The 18,827-nt window shown below is 39.5% G+C and overlaps 1 protein-coding gene and 1 long non-coding RNA gene across 15 annotated transcripts in view; one reads left to right on the top strand and one right to left on the bottom strand.

Annotated features, from left to right (window-relative positions):
* Positions 1–18,827, top strand: part of LOC121057335 (spermatid perinuclear RNA binding protein) — a 69,551-nt gene that overhangs the window by 35,579 nt on the left and 15,145 nt on the right. For 11 of the 14 annotated variants that reach the window (XR_005813759.1, XR_005813758.1, XR_005813757.1 and 8 more), the window contains exons 6-16: positions 4,897–4,991; positions 5,417–5,512; positions 6,266–6,377; positions 6,974–7,071; positions 7,495–7,606; positions 8,427–8,519; positions 9,333–9,532; positions 11,945–12,103; positions 14,227–14,361; positions 15,464–15,604; positions 17,312–17,435. Coding sequence is in view for 10 of the 14 variants with exons in the window: in XM_040531324.1 (XP_040387258.1) it covers positions 4,897–4,991; positions 5,417–5,512; positions 6,266–6,377; positions 6,974–7,071; positions 7,495–7,606; positions 8,427–8,519; positions 9,333–9,532; positions 11,945–12,103; positions 14,227–14,361; positions 15,464–15,604; positions 17,312–17,435 (1,365 nt within the window). In the remaining 4 variants the exon portion in view is untranslated. The remainder of the gene's footprint in view (positions 1–4,896; positions 4,992–5,416; positions 5,513–6,265; positions 6,378–6,973; positions 7,072–7,494; positions 7,607–8,426; positions 8,520–9,332; positions 9,533–11,944; positions 12,104–14,226; positions 14,362–15,463; positions 15,605–17,311; positions 17,436–18,827) is intronic. The other 3 variants (XM_040531326.1, XM_040531319.1, XM_040531322.1) reach the window with 1 other exon arrangement.
* LOC121057342 overlaps positions 1–18,827 on the bottom strand; it is a 35,614-nt gene that overhangs the window by 3,361 nt on the left and 13,426 nt on the right. The window contains exon 2 of the long non-coding RNA XR_005813764.1: positions 5,688–6,145. This is a non-coding gene — a long non-coding RNA (uncharacterized LOC121057342). The remainder of the gene's footprint in view (positions 1–5,687; positions 6,146–18,827) is intronic.

Genomic DNA, 18,827 nt, shown 5'->3' with positions numbered 1-18,827 from the left:
GTTTCTTTCTATTCCTTCCCCCTAACTGCCTGACTTCCAATCTAGTCCTCAGCCCCTTGGTAAGGATGGGTAGTATCAATGAGGCTGGAAACAAACCGAGAGAAATAGAGAAGAGCAAATGTAGCCTTATTTTGTTTTATTTTTAAAATCTTGTCAGTAATTTCTGCTTCCGCTTCCCAAACCTATCCCTAGAAACTTTGCCACTGGACGATGTCAGACCTTTGACCAACTGGCCACTCTCTGTCATGACAACTGAGGCAGCTGGGCCCGCGTGGGCTAGGGAACTCCCTGTCGCTCTCTTCCCATTCTAGACTTGCCACAAGCCCTTTGCTTCTCCCCCCCTCCCACATGAACTACCGATACAATGGGAAATGTTGGTCAGTTTCTCTTCACTTTTGTTTGAGGCGAGGGCAAGAAGGATAACCTTGAAAGGAAACAGAGCCCTCTGGCAGCAGTTGGATGCAGAAAAATCTTACAAAACAGATGAATGGCAAAGATTTCCAAATTGCAATGTCTTATTCTCAAATTAGTAACCATGCTCTTTTGCAAGACCATTAAAATAAATTGCACATTACTTCAGTTGTTCTTCAACTTTCTGTAAGATGTTGAGGTCAGGCCTGTTGTTACTGCAGCTGACGGATGTTTGTAAGGAGGAGTACAAAGTGCAGAACAAATTTTAATGATAAAAGATTTGTAGGATTCCCATAAGGGAATAGTTTTGCACAAAGGCTTCCATCCAAGTATTTTCTTGCCAAAAAAATGATAGCATTGTGGCAGTAAACTCTCAGGACTCCTGATTTCATCCTAAAATGAATGAGGATTTGAATTTTTATGCTTTCTTATATTTAAAGTGTACGTGTCCTATTTTGTTTTCAGTGTCTTCAAATATTTTTCAAAATATTGTACTATTTTTTAAACTTAAAATGGTTTCACTGCCTTTGTTAGAGCAGCATTGCACTATCATTTCTGTAAAGCTGTTAAGTATTTGTAGGGTAATTGGATCTTGTTTTAAAGTCCAGGTGCTTTGATGTTGATTTATCACAAGTGCAATAGAAATTTATTATATCCCTTTATCAAAGGTGTGTGAAACATTATGCAGATGTCACTAAATGCAGGTTTTAAAGAGTTAAAAAATACTTTTTTTCATAATATTTGCAACTGTTTTTAAGTCACTTTCACTTAGGTTCAGACCAAAAAAGTTTTGTATCTATCAATGGAAAATACTCAGAGACACCACCAGGTGAAAATACTTTTTTTTTGGAAAAATTTCCAAAGAAAGTACTGCCATATTTTTTCCCATGCTCCCAAAAAAATGCCAACCAAATATAACACAGCTTCTGTGCAGTTCTAAAAACGGCCTTGAGCTTATTCCGTACGTCCTTTTGCATGAAGGAGCTCTGAATGCTGGTCAGCTTGCCGTTCATCTTCTGTGTAAGATAGGCCCTTTGGGTCCAGGTGCTGCTGCGGGTTTGCCCTAGAGCCTGTGGGCCCCTGCAGCAGCTCCCAGTGAGCAGAGGCTGCGTGAAACTGACCAAGGTTTCCAGCCGTTCGGTGTTGGTCACTAATCTGTCCTCTAACCAAATCAGCAAGGTTAGGCGCAATGACCTCGTTACCAGTGCTCCCATCTGTTCTGTAGGAATGCTGTGTGTACCTTCATGCCCTGATGTCAGAATGTATCGAAAAACGTTCCTGGATTTCTCTTCAGTCCCCACCTCTTTTGGAAAAGTGTTCATGTTTAAACTGTGGTGTTTGCCCTATTTGTTTTTGCTGCTTGTTAGCAAAAATAAATAGCAGACCTGTGTGCGTGCGTGCGTGTTCATTTCAGTGTTTCTCACAAATGGCTATCCGTAAAGCTCTGCTTTGTCATGTTAAGAAGTCAAGCATCTAAAATTCCTGCATTTTGCATCAGTTTAAATTTTAAACTTAATAAACTAAATTTTTAGTCACAGCATCAAACACGAATTGGGCTTTCCAGGCCAGAATGTTGTACCATGCAAATCAATTCTTGTTACTGAGCAATACAGTAAAACAAGCTTACATAATAATAATAATAATAATAATAATAATAATGAAGTTCAGTCACTGAAGTGGTGCTGAAATCAGCCTTGCTCTAGAACTGAGCAACTACTGCATAAACAGCCTGCCTTTGCTGGCAGCCAGCAATGCTCCAAAGGTGCCAAGCCCCTCTGAAGGGGCAACAAGCCACTGATGTACCTTGCCTCTGTGGAGAAGGCAGCACTCCTTGTGTGGCTGGCTGTAAAGGAATGAAGTTGGCAGCCACCGTATGAAGAGAGTAAATACAGCAAGTGGGGAGAGAACTACTGAAGGATTGGTTCTAAGCTGCAGAGTGTGAGCTAACATCAGGGCTTTATTATGAGCTGTTTATTAAACTCTTTGTATCTTTGCCCTTGTTAAAACCACAAGAGAAAAAGGAAAGCTTTGCAATCACATTTAAAAATTTTGATTGGGTCTCACTTTCCTGACTGGCAGAGCATGAAGAAACATGCCATTCTACTGAGGATGTCGAAAGGGAGTCTGCTGCAAGCCGCTCACCCTCTTCACTGCCTGTTCTCTTCATCTTTCTGTTTAATAGAATCTTGCATCAAAAGCTGGCTGACTGCAACATCTGCAAAAGTTGTTCACAACACTAGTACGGAAGTTGCAATTGACAAAATTCTCCAAGTTACTTGTAATTTAGACCTTTGGAAATAGCCTTGATCCTGCTGGAGAAGTAAGATTTCAGTCTGCTGAAAACAATTCTTATGAGAACAGAAAAGGCCTTTAATTCACCGGAATGACTGATAACATTCTGTTTATGGCCTTGCAGTTTAAAGGCAAAATTAATTTACTTGGTCAACAGCTGCAACACGCTTTAACAGCCTTGTAGAATACTATTTAAAAGTCCCTAGGTATGTGAAAATACAGTTCATTGCCAAAAATCAATGATTTTGCAATCAGTCATCTTTGCTAGTTCTAACGTTTTAAAATAAGATTCTGATCATTCATTGACAGTAGCTGTTTTATACAATACGTGAGCTTTAAGCAGATGTTTATATTGTCCAAAATAAAGGTTTTTTATGCAACTACATAGAGGTACATTTAATAATTGTGTGCCACAAAACATTACTCCTGAAAATAAATGAAACTGCGAAGCAAACTTGGAAGCAAATTTTGTTTCAAGGTGACCTTTTGTGCTCACAGAAATCAAGCGCCTTGAGACTTTGCAGCTTTTATTTGGATAACAGGCAAGATGAGTGATTAATCTCAGTATCACAATAATGTTGGTGAGGGCAATAAGAAACAATGCAAATATCTGCTGTGAAGTTCATCGGGGTCAGAAAATAAGCTTATAGCACTTTAAGTCTTCATTCTGCTGACAGCACAGCCAGCAGGTACAGAATGCAGCCATGACCTATCGGACAAGATACCTGCCTCTGTTCAGTTTTACACTTCTTTTTTTGCTTTGGGTTCTTTTATCCATCGTAACACAATGTGCTTTTACCAGAGTAACCTTCCTGGTGAACGGCATAGGAGATGGAGTAACTGAACATTAAAGATGCAATTACATTTACAGTCAATACCACCCAAATTAATCTACGTAAAGGTATATTGAGATGTTACTAATAAATTATACATACAAACTGATTTTACTTTTTTCTCCTACCAACCTGATATTTTAAATGTCTTTCTGGGTACTGGATTTTGCTTATCTGGCATAGATTTTGGACTGGATGCTGCATTTCAGTGAGGCATTCAAGGATCTCTCTGGAAACCTGCAGAGTTGTCCATTGTGAATAATGAAAAGATAGTTTTTTCCAAATTATTTTGAAATTAAGAATAATTGTGTATTCATAGAAAAATAACACATTCATGGTTTTAGTTGAGCCTTGGATTCATTTAGCTCTTCCACTATGTTCTTCTCATGTCGGCTAAAATCTAACATCCCTGTAACCTGAACTCTGATATGCAAAATCTGTCATTTGTACATAGCTTCCAGTGAATCTGAGTGCTAATCACACATTTTAAGAAAAAAATAAATAAAAATCAGTGAAGAAAGGACTGTTGTATAATATCCCTCATTACAGAATTGCTTGTGACTGCTAAAAGCAGTTTGTTGCGTGCTGGATAAAAAAAAAAAAAAAGGGAAGGGTGGGGAGTGTAAAGCTCCACAGAAGATGTCTTGTCTCTAAAACCCTTCTTTGAATTTCATCTGTCAATTTTGCTTGCTGTTGGGAAGAGAAGCTTTATATAAGTGGAGACTACATCTCAATATATTAATAATCTGGTAGTTAACAAAATTCTTTCATATGTTCTGACTATATGAAAGATTAAATTTTTTCAGCATTTATATATTTCTTTCACTGAATTATATTGACTAATACTATTCAAGAAAAAATATTTCAAATGTATTCATTTTTTTTGAATTCTCAGCAATTGCATGGGAATAACTTCAAAGTGTTTCTACCTATTATAATTTTTCTTTATGTTCTATGTCCCTCAAGAAAATATTCCCCTTGTCAAAAGAAGCATGTCTCTGAAATTCTGCGTCACTTTTTGCACTTGGAAGTCACAAAGAAGTGAAAGAAAAATAACGATGAAAGAAGTGCTATAAAGCTATTTTCTGCCCTGAAATGTTCTACATTTTTAATAAGATCCCAGATTGTCTGTAGCAGTGGCCATCTTTATTATTACTATTATTGTATGAGGAGTGAATGCCTTTGCTTCTGTTGCACACGTGCACATTTACTATCTTTAATGGCTTGTTTAAATTAAGTAACAGTGCACTTAAATTCTGGGAGTCTTATTACCTCATTGAGATGCTGCCACTCTTTTTGTATTGTGACAGAAACCCCTTGGTCAAATTGTATCTGTCTCTTTTTATCCCATTTTTACCAGTAGATAATGTTGCGATGAAAGATCCTCCGGACTTATTGGACAGGCAGAAATGCCTGGAGGCCTTGGCGTCTCTGCGGCACGCCAAATGGTTTCAGGTTGGCTATTTGTTCTTACCTTGTTGTTACTGTAGCCTTATGAGGTTTAATTTCAGATATTTAATTTTAATGCCTCTTTAACTTCTGATTAGTCCCTAGTAGAGCAAAGGTCTAGATTTCCAATTCAGTGTTGTACTGTGTAAGGGGCAGGCATGACAGGTAGACAGCCAACTGGTCTAGAGTTGTCATGAGGCTACAAGAGCAATCTTGATATTTTGCTTCCTTTTCTTTGTCTCTCTATAAGTTGAAATATTTTACTTAATATAACTGTTCTTTTGCATGAAGCTGATTAAGTATTAAATAGTTATTGTAAAAAAAAATCTATCACAGGACTCTGTGCTCTTTTTTTTTTTTTTAAAAAAAAAAAAGGCAAAATTGAAGGCCAGGTCTTTGCAGGTATATTGGAACCCTTTTGTTTGTTTTAGGCCAGGGCAAATGGACTAAAATCATGTGTAATTGTGCTTCGTATTCTACGGGATTTGTGCAACAGAGTCCCCACATGGGCACCACTGAAAGGATGGGTAAGTACAGAAAGAGCTGAAGGCAGCCTGGTCAGATCTTAAATTTTCTACGGATTGTAGCGGTGTTTGGAGTGGGGGAAGCAGTGCATTGTATGACACTCCTCCCTTTAACCTGCCTCCCCCCTCTTTTCTCCCCGCTCCCCACTAACTGCTAGCTGTGTAGAGAAGTGCTTACCAGAAGGAAAGAGAATGAGTCTTATTCAGTCTGTAAGATGTACTGATAGCATGGGAAGAGGCGTGACATTGTGGGGCCTTGCATGTCCTCATGGATTATCAGTAGAATCCCATTTGTTGCTTCCAACCTCAGTTTTTCAAGTCTCCTGCTACCATGACAGAGCTGGTCCTATCAGAGCAGCCACTTCGTGTTAGCAGGTCTGGGGAAGGCAAAATGCTCTGTGTGTCCAGAGAGGAATACTTCGGAGGTCAGCAGAGGCAGCGTTTTCTCTCATGTAGAACTGATATCCTTTTGACAGGAGGAGAATATTCACATGATTTGGCTGTAGAAGGTTCTCCTTTTAGACTTCCAGTGCAGTTAATGGAGAGCAGTTGGTTTCCTAAAAGGTGACTCAGAGCAGGGAACAAATATACATGCCATGAACTGTCCTCTGAGATGGCAGTCTCTGTCAGTTAGACCTGTAGTGGATTAAAGTTGAAGTAAGCTGATGTGAATATTCTTCCCCTCTACCTCTCCATATTTAACTGCAGTTATAGTTACCCTTGTGTCCATACTAATCATAATTTAATGTCTTCTAGCCACTCGAGCTTATATGTGAAAAATCTATAGGTACTTGTAATAGACCTTTGGGCGCTGGGGAAGCATTACGACGAGTGATGGAGTGTTTGGCATCTGGAATTCTGCTTCCTGGTAAGGGGCCAGATTAACCTCAGGAATACAGAATGTTGATCGGGCAGCCCAGACCGATTTAAAAGTATGCTGCTGTATGATTAGATGAAAAACACCCGCATCCCACCTGCAATGCAACTGAATGAATATGGCTTATTATTTAAAACTGAAAGATAAAAGGAAGTTGCATGGTCAAACTGAATGAAGTACTTCCAACACAGTTAGGAGTTCATGGGGAATGTTAGGTTTGTTTATAAATTAACCTCTATCTTATTAAGGGGTTGCAAACAAATCTGGACCTAACGACTAGCTACTTCATTTAGATTTACTGAAATCAGTATATCTACCCAAAACATTATTATTATTATTATTTCTTTTTAAACCTCCTGCTTTTAATTCACATTGTTGTACACGTGCGGTGTTCACACTGATAAGTTCTGTGGCCTCTTGCTTCATGGGTTAGCTTGCTTTGGATAATATTTGAATCCCTTATTGGGAAAGGTGCTCTTCCCACTCTGCTGAAGATGAAGGCTACCTGTTAGAATATTCATTACTCCCTTTTTTCACGTTGCTTTGTGTTTACTCTCAATAATCTATTTTGCCTTTTTCGTTCCCAGGAGGCCCAGGTCTGCATGACCCCTGTGAACGGGAGCCAACAGATGCTTTGTCGTATATGACAGTTCAGCAAAAAGAAGCCATTACGCACAGTGCCCAGGTAGAAAACTCACGCTGAGGAGCTAGGTGCTATAATACTCGAGATTTCAGCTAATTAATTCAATTTATTCTCTGGTACGATGGCTTATTTTAATGGTGGTCCTGGTGGTTCTTACAGTGCCCTGCACTGGAAAGATGAAATTTTTATGAGTGCAAGAGTTAAATACAGATGAAATACAGTCCTTACACAAGGCAGCCTAATGTGTGTGCACCATTTGCATCCTACTTCAAGCGCTTACGGCACAGAGTCCTTGGGTAGGCTCCCTGTCAATGTGGCCTGCACTTTATATTACAGATATTGATGTGTTTTAAATTTCTAGAAATTTACATTTTCACGGAAGAAATGACTTTGTGTCTGCAAACTTAGACAACTCAGATAAAATAGCATTGTGATGTAACTTGTATTTCTACTGTCATTTTATAGCATGCCCTCAGATTATCAGCCTTTGGTCAGATCTATAAGGTATTGGAAATGGATCCCCTCCCATCAAATAAGTCATTTCAGAAATATTCCTGGTCAGTAACTGACAAAGAAGGTAGGTATTGTATGCTCTAAAAATCACTAATTTGGAAGTAAACTAGGGATTAATATAGAACAAGTGAAATTCCTGAGTTCCATGCTATGAATGTACAGTGAAGATTTTTCTTTGTCAAATGTTTTGTTTTGTTTTTTTTTTTACTTGGTTTGTTGTTTGTTTTTTTTGCTGTTGTTGGTTGGTTGGTTTGTTTTAGTTGTTTGGCTTGTTTTGTTTTGGTTGGTTGGTTTGCTGTTTGGATTCTTTTTTGGTGGCTTGGTTTGTTTTTTTTAATATACGTATTTTATTGTTAGGAGAAAATCTGAATGTTCTGTTCTCCAGAAGTACCAACAGAGAAGCAGTTAGGGAATAGCTGATGACTTTTTCTAAAGCACAAATCCTTTTGGGGTCTGAAGAGTAAAGTTAATATTTACGATTCTTGTGCTGGGGAAGGAGAGACTTCAGACTGGTCAAAAAGCATATAATGAATGTCCATAATGAGAATTACTCACGTTTTTCCTAAAAAATAGTATACATCTAACAAAAAACTTTCCATGTATTTCTTTTTTGGAAAAACAAAATTATTACAGTTCTTGCCATAGACTAAATATAAAGCAAACAAATACACATACTATTGGAAACAGACATCTTGCATGGCCTGGTGCAATGAGTAATAAGCTATTAATGGTTTACATGTAACAGTAAGAAAGCTTTGACTGAAGGTTGAGTTCTTTTCATAGTAATAAATGTGGAAAGAACAGTATGGGACTAATCAGATTCCTGCTGTGGAATTTTGTTTTTCTAATAGTTTATTCATATTACAAGGAAATTTATACTCTAGGTACAGGTTCATCTGCTCTCAAGAGACCATTTGAAGATGGTGTTGGGGATGAGAAAGATCCAAATAAAAAGATGAAGCGTAATCTGAGGAAAAGTAAGTGCAACGCTTCTCCATTCTCTTTTCAAAGGACCATTGTACAGTGGGAGCTGGCTTAAAAGCTTCTCGCTGTTGGTGTGGCATAGCATGTGTGGAAGTCTTTGGAACAAGAAATGGCGCCTCTCTTGTCCCACATTGAGAATATACATTTCTTACTGGGCATCTGAATTTCCCCTGACATGTTTTACTAACTGAATGATTTGCACTCTAAATAGGATTGCTTGTCAGGTCATATGAAAATTTAAGTTGCCCAAGCAACTGAGGTATATTATTGATTACTGTCCTCTACCAGTATTTTCCACCAAATACTGCAGTGATTTTGCTGTGTGAAGATACGCCTTTTTTGCACTCTTCCCTTCTCAAGAAAAATAAAATGCTTAATCTACAAAACAATGACGCTGAAAATGAACAGACTAAAAGTCTCAGCATTTCTGGGATCCCGTCAATTCCAGAGGCTGTTTTGATTGTGCTGCATTGGTGCCAATTCTATGTCTGGTTCTTCACTACCTATGAAACTTGTTACTCTTATAGCAACCAGGAAAAATACAGGTAGCTGCAAAAGAATTGTACTAACGATATTAAAAGATGGGTAATTATAGTTACCCAAAAGTGGAATGGCTTATTACAGACTTAACAGTGTCATGATTATCCTCAATCTTTGAGAGGCTGAGGGGTTGTTTTGCTCCTTTATACAGACAGAAAACTCTTAAATGCAAACTGTTTCATTTTTCTGTTCATCTTGTTTTGTTCATCTCCCCTCACCCTTTTTTTCCCCCCTTCTCCCCCTCCTTCCCCACTATCTTGTACTAGTACTAGATAGTAAAGCAATAGATCTCATGAATGCTCTGATGAGGCTGAACCAAATCAGGCCAGGGCTTCAGTATAAGCTGCTGTCACAGTCTGGTCCAGTCCATGCCCCAGTCTTCACAATGTCTGTAGATGTCGATGGTACGACATATGAAGCATCAGGACCTTCTAAGAAAACAGCCAAGCTCCATGTGGCAGTGAAGGTAAGGCAGCCTAAAATACTCTGCTAACCCCAGATCTTGGAACATAGAGCGTGAAATATGGTTAGAACTAGTAATACTAGTAAAACTCAATAATGAATAAAATTTTAAAACTGAATTTTAAAAATGGATGAAGCTGAGATGCTACCTGTGTACTTGAAACAGAGGTTCAGAGGTTCAAAGGGCACCAATATTTTTAGACTAGTGGAGAGGGACAATGTGGAAATGTGAAGGAAGAATGTCCCAGGGCTCTGCAGGTCAGCTCATGTGCCAGGGGATTGAACACAGTGTTTAAGTTCTGGACTGGGGGGGTGTACGTGCTGGTTTCGTTCTGTTCTCCTCCTTCCTCCTGTTGGCTAGAAAACAGCATGCTGGTGGCTCCCTCTTTCTCCCCTTCCTTCTCTGTGCCTGTCCATTCCTGGGTTGTGAAACTCCTTGAAACATGGAGTTGTTTCCTGTCTTCAGTGTTTGAAGAGTATCTTTTGTGCACTGGGATGAATGCTGTACGTAAATGATTGGTCTCCAGTCAGTTTTTCAGTAAGACTAATCTCATGCAGTCGCTAGTCAACCTACTGTTGCTTCTTGTAGGTGCTGTACATGGCAGAGCTTTTGTCTGTTAAGCAGTAATAGACTGGAATGCCCAACATGAACACCCTTGTTGTATGGCAAGAGGACAGTTCAGACTGCTAAAGCAGACCGAGCCTGCTGGGTTTCTGGGAAGAAAGGAAAGTTTCCTACAGATTTTTCATGTGAAAGAGAACCTCTTCTAATAGAACTGCACTTATGATAGGAGCAAGTGCATCTGTCATTCTGTGCTTCGTTTTGTGTTTTTAAGGAGAATTGCCTTTTTAGAAGCTTCATCTGGCAACTTTCTGCTCTCTTTTGATTTCAGTTTTGAAAATCCCATTGTCCCTTGTGCTTTCAAGTTCAAAGTGTCCAGAAGTATCTGAGGGAATGTGTTGTTCCTCAGGAAAAGCAGCTCTCTGCATGTGTGTCCTTCCAGACCTTCTTCCTCATACTTTTATTTTACCTCACTCCCTGCAGTTGTTTGGAGGAGAAAAAAAAAATCTATATATAGAGAGAGATTTTTTTATTTTTTTAACAAAACTTGCCCTGAAAAGCTGCAACTTCTCTGCCATTGAACCTCTCTGTATCTGCCGTATCTGCACTGGTACACACCCAGCTCTGTTCTCTCAGTCTACACATACACAAATCCTGGGTTGAATTTCAAAACATCCCTAATTCAAGCCAAGGGCAAATGGATGGTGTGTAGATACATTTTTTTTTTTCCCTGAGCAAATCTGGGGCCTTTTTTCCCAGACTTACAAGAGAGCTTAGTGTAACCATTTCAGTTTCCAGATCTGATTTTTTTAAAACATAGAAGCCTTGAAAATTCACCTAAATACACAGCAATTGTATGGGAGCTGAGTCTGGGATGGCATCTGTAGTTCTCAGTTCAGTGTTTGAACAGTGATTTTTGCAGGCTTTCTTCTTGGGACTGTGTTTTCAAGGGAGCTTCAGGTTGGTTTCAGATTCCCTGGGGCTGTGTCTGGTACCTCTGTCCAGCTAGGTTAGGTAACTGGTTAAAGGAGAGGCTGATGTTGCTAGCAGAGGATGTTTTTGAAGGAACTGATTAGTACCTTAATCGGAGAGTAAAATTTCATTTGGCATACAGCTGCTGGAAGCAACAACTAGGAAGTTGTGACATGCTCCACTAAAACTTACTGCAGATGGAGTGGTTTGTTGCTTTGCCAGCTGGACCCTCCCTCATCTCACAGCTCGGCTCAGGATACCCGAGTTTGTTCCCTGTACACTCACTTTGGAAGCATCTACCCTCCCGTGTTCTGAAAGATGCAAGCAAGGAAGGTGATGTCAGCCCTGTAGCTCCAGGGATACACTTTGCATGACCAGCTGCCACTGCACTTTTCTAGGAAGCTCCAGAAGTGCCATCTTCTAGAAGTGTAGTGCTTTGATTCTCATGAGACTGTTTGTCCTGTTTGCCCTGCAGTCAGTCTGTTCATCTGTCTATATACACAGAGAGAGAGGAAAAAGTATGCAAAACAATCTCCTTATCATACTGTTAAGCAGTACCATGGAGGGGATGAACTTTTTAATTTTACACTATTATTTTGCATGGAATTATCGAGATGAATGATGTTCATGAGTAATTGCAGTCTTTGAGACAAACATTTCTGTTTGTGTTGATTCCACTTTTGGAAACCTAGGACTATTTCCCCCATTGCTGCTGTGCTTTTCTCCATTTCAACACAGGAGAAAATGCATTTTCTAAGCAATCTGCCTTTATTAAGTGTGTGGTGGCCATTCTTTTGTGTTGTGATTAGCCCTCTATTTGTTTATATTTATTTCGGTAGCGTTAACCTATTTTACAGTTCATTTCATGTGGTTTTGTTGTAGGTTTTACAAGCAATGGGGTATCCAACTGGTTTTGATGCAGATGTCGAGTGTGTGAGTTCTGATGAAAAATCAGATACTGAAGGCAAAAATGAAACAGTGTCTTCAATCTCAAGCAATAATACTGGAAATTCTACATCTGACACCTCCACTACCCTAGAGGTGAATATTGCATAGAAAAGTACAAGTGATGGAGAGGTGTGGGGTTTTTGTTTCGTTTCCTGTCTTGGAAAAGGATGATGTTTTCTTTATGGCAGCAGATGAGAAACTGAGTCTCAGACCTTCCATAGGCTTTGTCACTGTGCACAAATAACTTGATCTTTATGCCTCCTTTCCTAAAATTTAAGGTGAAGTAGCCATATTATGCTCTTAAGACCATAAACTCTTCGACAGGTGTTGTCTCTTCTACTTTTCTCACATACGGTCCGGTCCTAGGAGTGGGACAGCATAATCTTTTGTTTGTTACCTTTGGGCTTTGGTAATGCAATTTTGGTATTTTCTCTCTTGTAATAGGTTTGTCAAACAGGTATAGTTCTGTAGACAGTATTTTACGGATACACATGAAGACCAATGAAAATAAAACAATTCATCAAGCGATGTTAAGAAATGTAAAACCTAATACCTCTATGCATATTGAATGCCCTAGAAAAAGCCACATTGAAGATTACATTGAAATTGGATCATTTATGTTAACTTCAGCACTTGTAGCTGACTGAAGTCGGTTGCTACAAAGAAGTATGCAGTGCTTGTTTCCTCACTGAAGTTGTAAGAAATATGGTATTCCTCAAAGGACTAAATTCCAGTAACTTTAGCAGTCTTGGCAGAACGTCCCCAGAAATCATGCTAGGATGGGTCTGTAGTACATTATTTGCATGTTTTCTTAAAGTATTTCTGGTATTTCTTTTCACAATTGAGAAAGCAGGAGATTTTGAAGAGGTGCTTGGATATCTTCTCCTTTGCCCTTCTCTTTCTGATTTCCTTGACCAATCTCCATAATTGAAATAAGGGATTTTAGAGAATTATTCTGTGTAAAAACAGAGTAACAGCTTTTATTTATGTATTTGTCTGCCTGATTGTTCTGTGGCAAGCTCTCGAGGCTGTACAGATAAACCACTGTAGATCTCTGCTTTATTTTTAGTCGTAATGCTTTTCTCAGACAATGGGGGGGGCGGGGTTATACTATGAAACCAGTAATCATTCAGTTCAAGTATTTGTCAATATATTGAAACATTAATTTCTTCAGCTGAAGGTCACTTTCTTTCCAGACAGTGCATATTTACTGATGACTCAGTTTACATATGTTTTTAGTCCAATGACATATTTCCAGGGAAAAAGGTGTGTGGAGGTATTTTATACTCAACAAACTGACCTGTTAGTTTTCCATTACAATAAACGTTTACAGTACTTCATCACAGAAGTGGTAATCTTTTAAGAAGACAAAGGTATTTCCTAAGCTGCATTGACTTTGTGTTTCCATGCTTATGCTCGTGAGATGATTTACTTTCAAAGGACCCGTCCTGGTACTGGACTCCTGATCCTTATCCAAAATAAGAAATTGCTTTTGAACATTTGGCATTCTTAATCCATCTTTCTTCATTAATGACTTGCCGTTAATATCTGTAGCTGAATGCACTACAATGCAGGCCAATGTGCTGGTGCACTTGGATCTTAGCTCTACCTTCCTTGCTTCCCAAACAGTTGCAGATATATTTGTTGTAACGTGTGACCTGGGTGGAGAGCTCTGCAGTCAGAGCTCAGTAGTGCCAGGATGTAATTAGATCGAGGAGCAGAGATGTGCACAAGGTTGAGAAGGCCAGTCTCCCCTTTATCAGCATTTGATATCAAGGAACTTGACACCATGGCTTCAGCTTTGGAAACCTCAGGGTTGAAATTCCAAGCACAGCTGGTGAGATGTTCGATGATGGGTAGACACCAGACCAGGCCATGAAGACCAGGCTCACTTCTGGACAGAAACACAGGGTATAACTTCTTTTATGGTATTTTTGTCCCCCTGCCATTCTCTAGAGAAGAGACTTTGTCTGGTATTCTAGCACAGCATGTTATACTGAAGCCAAGGCAGCGTTATCTGTGATAAAGGTCTGTTACTGGAGTGTCTAGTGAGGCGCACGTACTAGGAACAACAAGCTGTTGCGGAGGCTTGACACGGTGATAACGCTGGCCTTCTCTAAGGGGCTGGCCATTTGATGCTGTAAGCTATACTGCTGTAGATGTTTGCCATTTGAAGACATAAAGGCTCTAAAGCAACACCATAAATGTGTCTCTAGGTAAGAACTCAGGGTCCCATACTGACAGCAAGTGGCAAAAACCCAGTGATGGAGCTTAATGAAAAAAGAAGAGGTCTGAAGTATGAGCTCATCTCCGAGACGGGTGGAAGCCATGACAAGCGCTTTGTGATGGAGGTGAGCAAAACAAGCTTGTAGAGTTGGTAGGTGGTTTTGGTAACAATGCTTCAGTCTTTGGGGTTCTTGCTGCTATGATTTTAGATTTTTTGTGTTTTGCTTTTTGCAGCGCACAGCTGTAGTGATGTTTTTCAGGCTTTTGTATCTGTTATTATAGCTGTGATGATTAGACTGGGGAAGGGAATGTCTTTTATGCTGTAGGAAAATAAAAATGAGAAAACTGGATTCTGACAGCCCCAAACCACATTAAGTCTTGTCACAAGTAGGAGAAAAGTAGATGATCTACAGCCTGACAAACAAAAAAACCTGATCAGCAAATTTTGCAAATATGCTTGGTAACCCCAAAATTTGAATCTCCTGTTGGAGTCTTAGGGGGGTATTTGGAATGACTGTGACAGAAGCTAAACTTGTGCGTCTTCTTCATCTACTTGTGCTATCTCTGAAGTAGCAGTTAACTTGGAAAGAGTTATGAGGTAGTGAGTGCTCCAGTTAAATAGTGTATATATAGTGTAAGCAAAGGTGGTGTTGTTTGAGGCACTGATAAAGATGAGGGGGCCTCAAAATTTGACTGAAACGCCCTGTTTCCCAGCAGTATCGTTTATTTGTTGAGAAGCCTTCACTGTGAGGGTGACAGAGCACTGGAACAGGCTGCCCAGAGAGATTGTGGAGTTTCCTTCTCTGGAGATAGTCAAAATCCACTTGGATGCCATCCTGCGCAACGTGCTCTGGGTGATCCTGCTCGGCAGGCGGGTTGGATCAGACGATCTTCAGTGGTCCCTTCCAGCCTCGGCCATTCTGTGATTCTGTGAAGTTCAGGCATACTGGTTAAATTCAGTATCAAATAGATACACTGGTCCTCTTTTAATTGTACTTGTAGTTTCCAGGTTCCTATTATCAGTCATGTAATGGTTCATGTGATCACATGCATACACTTCATCAGCTTCATGTTCTTGAAGCAGAAGAAAGAAATTTGTCGTATAAAACACGGAATAGTGTTTTTTTGTTTTTTAACTACTGAGGCTCTCTCATCACTGACCAGTAGGTGCAGCATGGTACTCCCAAAGATAAAATACTAGACATAAATTCATATCTTAATTTTCAGGTAGAAGTAGATGGCCAGAAGTTCAGAGGTGCAGGTCCAAATAAGAAAGTAGCAAAAGCAAGCGCTGCATTAGCTGCACTTGAGAAACTGTTTTCTGGGCCTAATGCAGCAAACAACAAGAAGAAGAAGATTCTTCCTCAGGTAAGAATTGTTACTTGCTTTTTGGACTACTCTGTTATCACAGCTCTTGTGTGGTTTTATGACGTGACTTTCTAGAGAAAGCAAGTAATTTCAGTTTCTTGTCTTGTGCACACTCTGTAAGGTTTCTATTTTTATTCTTATATAGTAATTGTTGTAGTATAGCCATATAGTATGATAGCTGGGACTGTATTGTGCTAGTGCTACTACAAAATATTTTCCTACTATTATTAAGGGGTTTAACCTAGAGGACACAGAGTAGAAAACGAGGCACAAAGAGAGGTGGTGATTAGCCAGAGGAAATACGAGGTCAGCGGTTCACTGATGACATGGAAGTCTCTTGCGTATAAGGCCAGAGCCATACTGTGCTCCTCCATCATCTAAGATACATAGACTTAAAGAATAAATCATTTATAGCTTGGCAAAGGCATTAACTCTATGTTCTGGAGTAAGTTGAGATTTTTGCACCAGACTTTTCAAATGAGACATTTTATTTAGTCAGGACGCTTCTGTAATAAAAAGCTTGGTCTTGTCCATTAGGTTTAATAGCCACAATGATTTCTTAAGTCTATTAAGTTTAAGGTTGAACAGAGCAGAAACTATCAACAGTGTTCTTCCTCCAGAGGACTGTTATCAGAAAAAAAGAAAAAAAACCTTGAGGGTTACCATTTGGATCTCTTTTGTGCAAATGTGTTAGAATTAGGATTTTCTTATTTCACAGTAGCAGAATGTATCCCAAAATACACTTACAAAAATTAAAAGTCAACTCTATTTTTGTCTGTAATTATTAAGTCCTCCTCAATTCACTAAGACTTTCAATTAGGAGTATTTCAGTTTCCATTACTGTGTTGAAAGTCTAGTAGATCAGAAGAAATGGTACCTCACAGGACAATGTTCCACAGGCAGCTAAAATATGAGAATGACTTCTGATTCTGGCACTTACTAAATCTTTTTTTTTAACTTTTTTTTTCTCTGTGTGTTTATGGCCAAACTTGTCTTTGAAATATCTAGATATGCTTGATTTTACTGTGTTTCCAGAAGGTAGCCGGAGGGTATGTAGTACAGCAAAGCTCTGCTCTGATGCACTGAGCAACACCAGCGTCTGCAGCTCCTTGCTGTGCTCTGAGTTCTTTCACTCTTCACAATGGAAAAGGAAGGTGGCGTTCTAAAAGAAGCTGGTCTGAAGTAATCCAGCATTGTCATGAGGTGGTTTTGTTTTTGTGGTGAAGTCCTGGCCCTGATGAAGATTTGTGGATTCAGAGTGGTAGGAGAAAAGCAAAGACCACGTTGTAGATCAGGGAGAGGCAGTTTGTAAGGATGTGGGAAAGACAGCGGCGAGGCACGTCAGAGAACAGGGCAGAAACTACTCATGTTTGATCATGCCCACGCAACCAAAACTGAAGTAAATAAAACATGGCCTGACTATGCCAACTGCCAGGACAGAGTGAAGTGACCATGTTCTTGGATTCAGAGTGCTATGCAGTCGGTGAGAACAGAGAGCTTTTCCTCCCAGAAGGGACTCACTTGGTTTCTGTCAGTCTTATTTTTTTAAATGTTACTTCTCTATTTTGTACTCTACGTTAAATAAGGCTTGTGCAGCAAGCATTCTTAAAGAGATTTTGGAAAGGTGGTGATTTAATGCAGATGGCCTTGTATTTCCAGCAACACTTCAACCTTCTGAATTGCTATTGTTTTTATTACTCTGAGCAGACTAAAGGGGTTGTCAATACAGCTGTTTCGGCAGCAGTCCAGGCTGTTCGAGGTAGAGGAAGAGGTGCTTTAACACGAGGGGCATTTGTTGGGGCAGCTGCTGCTACTGGATACATAACACCAGGTAAGGCATGGCAATAACAGTTAATACTTTAATTCTGACTACCGGTGTGCTCTATTCCATTTGTCAGTCAACTATGTAAGTGACCTCTTCAGCTTCAGTCATCTGAGATGAAGCAGAAGAGAGAATTCATGGGCGTTTTAATAAATCAAAGAGCTGAAAAACTGGCAGTACCTATCCTTTATAAGTCTGCAACTTAAAACTCCATGTACACAGGGCACGAGTACACAGTTATCCCCATAATGGCTTTCCTGGCTTTATCATTCTATTATCTATCTTTGTAGTTGACTGCCAAACAATTTCCCAAACTTTCTTCCTAGGTCAGGTGTCTCTTGGGTCACGTGTCCTGTAGCAGTAGGATTGGCTTGCCCAAGAAGCCCTTGCAGGGATAGAACTGGCAGTCACTGTGATCCCAGAAACTTTCCACATGAATTGGGCATGCGAGCACAATATCTATCAGTAGCTTCTGTGCTGGCCTAAAAAAACAAAAGTAAAAGAATTTGTGTTCATACTCTGTTAATTCATCATCCGTGCTGTATTGTTCTGAGTAGCAAAGGATCTTTTGAAATCCAAGGGCCTTGTGGTTCACATACGTGGTACTTTCTGTACACAGCAGGTGAGTTACTAATCAGGTTATTTCACTGCTGACTCCTCAGGGCAGACCTGCAACCATCAGAGGCAAAACTATTTGAGCTTGAAGAGCTGAGGTGCTCGACTATTAGTGGCTGGTCCAAAATAGTGATGATTTTTATTAACCAGTAGGTTGCAAGCAGATATGAAAGACGTACAGAGTGTAAGCTGTTACAATCCCCAGACAAGAAACTTTTAATGAAATGTTAACTTTCTCCTCACTTTCCAAAGCGCGTTGTTTTTTTTTGTGACTCTGCATCATATCTGAGGCTTGCAAGTAACGTGAAGGGAGTCTAGACGTTGTTTTGACTTTGAATATGAATCACAAATTTTTAAGAATGAGATGCTTGGAGATCCCTTAGTCAAAGCAAACCCAATAGCTTCCAAAAGTAGTATGTATACTCATACTCAAGTTTTTAGATTATAGCAGGAGCTCTAATTATACCCTTCATCCATTCACACATGCTAATAGCATAGCCCTGTTGTTTGGTAGACCTGCTTTCTGGCACAGTCAACAGCATGATGTCTTCATTGTTCCTGTATGTTGATGTAATTATAAATACTAAAAACCAGTAATTCATTTTTAATAGCTGTTAACATTGTTTTTGGAACTGTCTTGCTGCCTGAGGAGTCATTTATGAGACATTTTAACCTGTCAAGGGCATTCTCCTTGCCAGCATGGAATTACTCCAGAAACAGGTTTAATTTCCAAGTCATTGCAGTTGTTAAGCTTTTATTGGTCTTGGCCTACACAGATTATTGATG

The sequence above is a fragment of the Cygnus olor genome, chromosome 19 (assembly GCF_009769625.2).
Source record: "Cygnus olor isolate bCygOlo1 chromosome 19, bCygOlo1.pri.v2, whole genome shotgun sequence".
Taxonomy (NCBI): Eukaryota; Metazoa; Chordata; class Aves; order Anseriformes; family Anatidae; genus Cygnus; species Cygnus olor.
The sequence above is the reverse complement of the archived record's forward strand: the minus strand, read 5'-3'. Positions and strand labels throughout refer to the sequence as shown.